Here is a 6,937-nt window from a genome sequence, read left to right on the forward strand (position 1 = left end):
GCTATTGATCCGATCTACGCAAAATGAGCTGACAGTGTCTCAACTTGTTAAGAGAAAATATAATATAGAAAACCGCGATAAAATCCGAAAAATAGTTTTATTTAAACGTCTAACATTCGCGTAAACATAAATAATTATTTGCAACATTTTTAACACAATATTAAATTCTGTTGGTGTGAGCACGTGCAAGCTTTAGTTAACCAAACTTGAGTGGTTATTCAATGATTCGCTAAACATTATAATACCAATATTCGGATATATGAATTATTTTTCAAAACGTGTACATTGTTAAGAGGAATATGTAAGGCGCAGGGAACTTGCGAAGTCTCGAAGACTTTTAAACCAAAAATCACAATAGATACAATTTCTTTTAATTTTAGACGGTGTCTTAACACTGATAAGGCGATAGCTCGTTCCTTAACACATGGAACGGATATAATGCTAAGTTTGAAGAAGCAAGTTCTTGCAGCAATATATTGCAAGAACTTCCAAATGCAATTACTCTAACGAAATATTTCAATTTCTATTCACATGCAACTTGTCCTTGCGCAGTCAAATCAAGTTGCAAGCTTGAAAATTTTCAGAAGTCAGCTTGCTATGATTGTTTACGTCGTAAAGACGGCTTCTTCTTCAAGTAATCTTGCAGTCTAAACATAACTTTAAACAAATTTTAATTCAACCCTTTAGAAAGGAAATTAAAACGCCTGATCAGACATTGCATAACTTGTTAAAAATTTCTTGCTCCTAAACCTACCGGTTTGCGGCGATAGCCTAGTTGGGTATGGGACGGACTGCCAATACGAATGGCCGCAGGTTCAAATCCCAAGGACACACACCTCTGACTTTTCTAAAAAATCATGTGTGTATTCTTTGTGAATTTATCGTTCGCTTTAACGGTGAAGGAAAACATCGTGAGGAAACCTGCACATCTGAGAAGTTCTCTATAGGAATTTCGAAGGTGTGTGAAGTCTACCAATCCGCACTAGGCCAGCGTGGTGGACTAAGGCCTAATCCCTCTCAGTAGTAGAGGAGGCCCGTGCCAAGCAGTGGGCAAGTATATAATACAGGGCTGATATTATTAAACCTACCGGTTTACCTTTTACATTGTCAATCAAACAATGTCATTCGTCACGTCTTTATCCCCTAAGGGGTAGGTAGGGGCAAGCAGAGCACCCACAATTCGACAAATGTATTCCTTCCCATGTAATAGTGAGCGAATTTATCGCCATATCGAGCACAAATTCCAGTCTCCGGGCTGATATACCCAAAATCACTGTCCGACCTGGAATTCAAATCCGGGACTTCACAGCAGTGTAGTACTACGCTAGTATTACGAAACCACGTATGTAGTTGGAAAATTTTTACGATTTGCAAAATAACTGAACATGTTTTTTTTTTCAAACTTGTTATCCAATGTAGTCAAATTAATTGACTTTATTACTTAAATAAAAATAATGACGTGCTATGACGTCATGCATACAACTTCATTAAATACTATGTCATACCACGAGTCTTGTTACCAGTCTATTAAATTATTGAGTCAGCATAACCATTGCAATCAACAATTGTATTCAAATTTCCAGTCTTTAAGTCGTATCAAATTTAGAGACATTATTCATATACTAGTTCAGACGCACCACGAGTCAAATGTTAAATACTGATTTGTAATACAACGGCATTTGTATATTTGTTAATGTTTTTTTTTCTATCACACCCCGCAGTACACCGGGGTGGAATCCCTCGGCTTAACGACTGCAGAGCACTGAAGGAAAGTTAGGGATACCTAGGGGAAGGAAAGGACCCCTCTTCGGACAGGGCAAGAAATATTCGCGAGCCCTCGTAGGCCTTAATATGTAGTTACAACCAAAAGGTATATACACTGAACTATGTGCCTAGAGCCGCGACAAATGTCTTCCCGTACATGGGCGTGCATGCGGTGTGGACACTAAGCGCTACTTTTTAATGGTTAGATTGCTACAAAGCAAATCATTTAACTAATTCTGTTGGATATCGAAGTAAGCAATGCAAAACAAAATGCCTCTCGTATTGTTAACGAATTTTCAGCCTATACCAGCAATAAAAAGAAAGTTAATTACTCTCCACTGCTCTTTATCTAACGGAAGACAAAACGATGCACTAGAGAACTAAAAACCGTATTATTTATGAAGAAATTCTACATTAATGTTAACTTTTTATTGTTGCACCATACATTACCATATATTGTACGATGCTATACGTTATGCCAAGTACTTGGCACTGGCTCCCTGGCATACAGGATAAAGAGGGCAATAAAATTAGACCAAATATGGTAAATGCCGTTATCTACTACTAAACTTTATATTATTTTTTCATACGGTAGTGACCCCACTACACCTGATGGGAAGTGGAGTGGGGTCCAATAGAATGTCGACTGACAAGAAGATTACCCCTCGACAATCGACACAATTATGCCGGCCTGATGGAACGGGATATAAACAGGCTGATCCCGGAACGCGAAACACTTGGGGGACAGTATGGCGGGTTTTAACACCTTGTGTACGGTGGTCGCTATCCGGGCGGATATAAAATATATCCTACCACCAGCAAATTATTATTACTGTATAGAGTAATATTTGTGAAAAGAAATTGTGTACTTAAATATCATGTTCTGTCGATTTATCACTCACGTCACAGCGACGTGATTGTACGACAAGCCTATAATTTACATGAGCCTTATTCTGTATGAATGTAAACTCGTAAAACGGCCGTGTTATTTTCGTGAAATTAGCATGGAATGGCATTCTGTATGCTAATTTCTATGAAAGGCGATGCAGTACGTTACGTGCTTCTTACGCATTGTCAAAATAACGCATGTCAAATTATCGAATGGAGCGTTGTAGTTCTTACAATTATAACTTCAAATATCAGCATTAACTTGCCCGTATATATTCGTTTTACGCTTCAAAACGTTCTACCTCAATTTTGACATACTTGACGTTTAATTACGTCTGCAGATACAATGATTATCGCCTGATAAACGATAAAGACGTTATATGACGTTATGTTCTGTTAACGTCCTATTACGTTTTGCAATTAGAAAATGGGCCGAGTGATGTATCCGATTAAAAATGTGATAAATATCATTGATCATAAACTTATGTCAGTGCAAAATATTCGAGCATTGTCTTTTAAAATACTATACTTACTAAAAAGGAATGTAAACCATTATGCCTTCATTTCAATAGCAATAAATTAGTCAAATATACATAAAGTAGAATTAAAACATATACAATTTGTTGCATTAATTTAGATTGGTTATAAAGTGTAAGCCAATGGACTTTATATAGAATTTGACTTACATGGCTTATTTAAAAATGGAGGGAAAATATTTTTATATTCTATGAAGGGGATAATTCATATGGTAAAAGTAGGAGCCAGGAGATACGTCTCGTACAGGAGATACGTGCTTGCCAAAAGATGAGTGATTTTCGACCCTTCTTACAAAAAAATCCAAAACGAGGATTCAACTTTTGGCTGTCATGAAGAAAGAATAGGCATAATTTCATGAATGGCAGTTCAAATAAAATTAGAAGTGCTGTTACACTAATAAGAATACTTTATTTTTATCATAGCTTCACCATCAACTCCAAGTTACTCAGATATCTTTATGTTTTATATTATATGAATAGCAAATAAAAAATATACCCGCAAAAATGTTCTACGCCCTTGTCTTACGGTTTCATTTTCATCTAAAGTCTTTTGGCTTAATTGCTATTTCGCGGATATGTCCGTGTTTACATGGAGCAGTAAAACGCCTCACTTACGCACTATATTACAGAATTATGATTAAGTATATTAGATATTAGAATACAGTAAGATATTTATACTTTGCTTTTATACCTGAGAATTTCTCTATAGGAATTTTGAAGGTGTGTAAAGTCTACCAATACGCACTAGGCCAGCGTGGCGGACTAAGGCCTAATCCTTCTCAGTAGTAGAGGAGGCCCGAGCTTAGCAGTGTGACGGTATATAATACAGGGCTGATATTATTATTATATCTGCCGTTAATTTACTCCAATTAGATCGTCTTGTGTAGAATTAATACCACTAAATGTTGAAAATTAAATGATTGATTTCAACAATCGAAATATTGTAATCTTACATAGCTAACAATGATTTAATTGTTTCACGTTGTTAGAATAAAGCAAGACTGTAAGACAACAACTAATGTTCAGGGTTTAGTATTTTCTTTTAATCTTACTCCTTAAATCTTTGGTTGAAATCCATGAAATTCATCTTATTTTATCTTGTTTTATGGTCAGTATCAGTCAGATATGGCGATAGGCTTGCCCCTATCACATCATGGGATGGAACACATAGCGAACAGTGGATGCCCTAGTTGCACCTCTGCTTTACCCTTCGGGGACAAAGGTGTGATGTTTATTTGTTTGTATCTGCCCTTTTCCCACGCCAATGTAGTTACACTTTAGTTAAGCATATTGCAATCTTAGATTAGCCCATGTTTTATCTTGTCAAACATGTTACAATCATTGGGCTTAGTATTACGACCGGACGCCTACTGACGTCATCTTAAGAAATATAAAGCAAAGTATAAATAATTTTCTCAAAAATGTCTCGTAATTTTAATTAATCGTGATTAGTATAATTTGGTATAAGCTCCCTAAAGTAAGATAGTTAAGGTAATGTTGATATTATTAGCATATTATTTATTGTTTTATATGTATGTTAAGTCTGTAGGGCTTGAATAAATTTCATAAAGCTGAATTGTGTTTTATTTTACTACCCAAGGTTCCAGAGCCATTGAAAATTAGTCTGTGGACCCTTGCTAACAAAATAAAAAGCCTTTTACAAACTTCGACCGAAATAAATTGGGTGCTTTTTGGCGGGCGACAGGCTTGCGCCCCTCGAGTTGAGTCCTATTATCTTAGAAGCATTCAATTGCGACTCTGGCACAATAAAACCAAGACTGTAATGTACACAAAAGTAATCCCCCATCTTAGTTTAGTCTTAAGGTAACCCAGACTATGGCCCATATAATTATAATATCACTCAATCAATACGGCACTAGCCAGCGTGGTGGACTAATACCTAGGTAAACCCTCTCAGAACTAGAGGATTGTCGTCCTCAGCAACATGATAGTGTCTCATACAAGGCTGCTAATAATCAATAAATACGACAAAAAAAAACAAATTATTTACAAAAACTTTATTAGAAATCAACAAGACACATCCATAAGTTTAACACCATATTCTTTATCATGAACAATAATTATAGAGTTAATATAAAACGTAAATTCCACTTCCTCCTTCGACTGCAGTTCATTCTTCAAATTACTTCTCTCCATAATAGCTCCTATATCCAAACCCCAGAATTTATGCCCTTTATGACTATCAGCAAAGATTGTAGCCAAATATCCTGACAAAAATGAGGTATACTCCACTTCAAATGTCAGTATAACCTTGGTAGCTTGCAGTTTTGCAGTAATTTCTTGATGAGGCTTTAAAGAAATCTCTAACTCAGATTTTCCGATTGTTATAAACTGCCCTTGTTCGGAATCGTGTCCCCATTTTGACGTGTATCCGAACGAAGTCGTTCCCGCGCTGTCAATGTCAATGTCATACGAAACGTCATCGATGACAGTTAAGCCGTCATTCTGCCATGTTGATTTGACGGTATTTTCAACCGTTTTCATAATACCCACATTGTATACAAAGGGTTGTTTGGTATGGTTTTCGATCGTCTGCTGATGTATTGTTACATTTTTTACAGCCATATTAATTATTTTGCCATTCTTCGGAAATAAAATCCTATAAATTGGCTGCCATTGAAGACTTTCATACAAATCTCCCCACGGCGTAGGACTTTTAAGATAAACATCATTTGGTTCTTTTCCAAAGTATTCTTTAACACCCAGTTTCAAACAATCATCAGTTAACCCAAAGTATTTTATTTCTTCTTCCGAAATGAGAGCTATATCTTCTCCCGTGACATATATTTTCAAATCGGGGTTATATTCGTCGAACGTGCCCGTTAAGTTTACATTTATCTTTGCCCAAACCATTGGAAGAAGCAGGAATAGCTGCAGAGCCTTCATTGTGAGCCTGAAAATAAAGTAATATAGGTATTCTAATACATCTACGTAAACACAATGCGAAAATTGTAGTATAAAAATGTAAGGTGTATAAATTTTTTTCACGAGACCCATGTTTAAGTAAACACTAAAGTACAATACTTGTTGAATATCATTGACAAGAGATTCTTATATAGAAAAAATCTTCTAAAATCGTATAAATCTAGAATATATTATCTGTATGTTTTTTTATTTATATTTTAAATAAATCACAATTCTGCCCATAAAGGGATGATTGAAGCGTGAATCAGTTTGCTAAATTTACTTCTTAATTAATATGAAGAATGACAGTTCTTTACGGTTTCAGATCGTAAAGAGCTCTGTCATGAAATGAAATGACTGCTCTACTCGAGAATCGAACTTAAGAACTCAACAGTTTCATAAATAACGAAGCTATATTAGATTAATAGAGTAAGTAATCAATCAATAATCCTTGTAAGTATAAATTATAGCAAAACATCAATACCTATTCATATACACGTATGTATATTTATTGTTGATTGTAATAATCTCTCGCTAATGACACAATACAATTCCAAATGTTAATTTATCTTTATTTTCGTTAGTGCTAATCTCCTAAATACTTGAACCCAATCTGACAGAACTTTCATATGTTATTAAAAAATGTATCAATGCGTAATCTGGGCTAAATTTTATCCAAAAGAAGATTGAATACACGTGTTAAACTTCAAGTAAACCCTAATTATTTATACATACAGTTAATTACCTTTCCGTTGAGCACGATCTACCGAATCAGGACAACACGTGTATGTAAACTGCAACAAACAATATATATTTTCCGTGTT

The 6,937-nt window shown here is 35.3% G+C and overlaps 1 protein-coding gene across 2 annotated transcripts; it reads right to left on the reverse strand.

The window, feature by feature from the left end:
* Positions 1-5,204: 5,204 nt before the first annotated feature.
* Positions 5,205-6,937, reverse strand: LOC115452067 (spherulin-2A). 2 transcript variants are annotated; one of them, XM_037437867.1, is made up of 2 exons: positions 6,859-6,937; positions 5,205-6,102 (listed from the first exon to the last, which is right to left on the reverse strand). In XM_037437867.1, the coding sequence occupies exon 2, from the start codon at positions 6,093-6,095 to the stop codon at positions 5,217-5,219; it is 879 nt and encodes a 292-aa protein (XP_037293764.1). In that variant the 5' UTR covers positions 6,096-6,102; positions 6,859-6,937; the 3' UTR covers positions 5,205-5,216. The 2 variants fall into 2 exon arrangements, with proteins under 2 accessions (XP_037293764.1, XP_037293762.1); XM_037437865.1 differs by lacking the exon at positions 6,859-6,937 and adding an exon at positions 6,598-6,817.

Source organism: Manduca sexta, chromosome 2, assembly GCF_014839805.1.
Source record: "Manduca sexta isolate Smith_Timp_Sample1 chromosome 2, JHU_Msex_v1.0, whole genome shotgun sequence".
NCBI lineage: Eukaryota > Metazoa > Arthropoda > Insecta > Lepidoptera > Sphingidae > Manduca > Manduca sexta.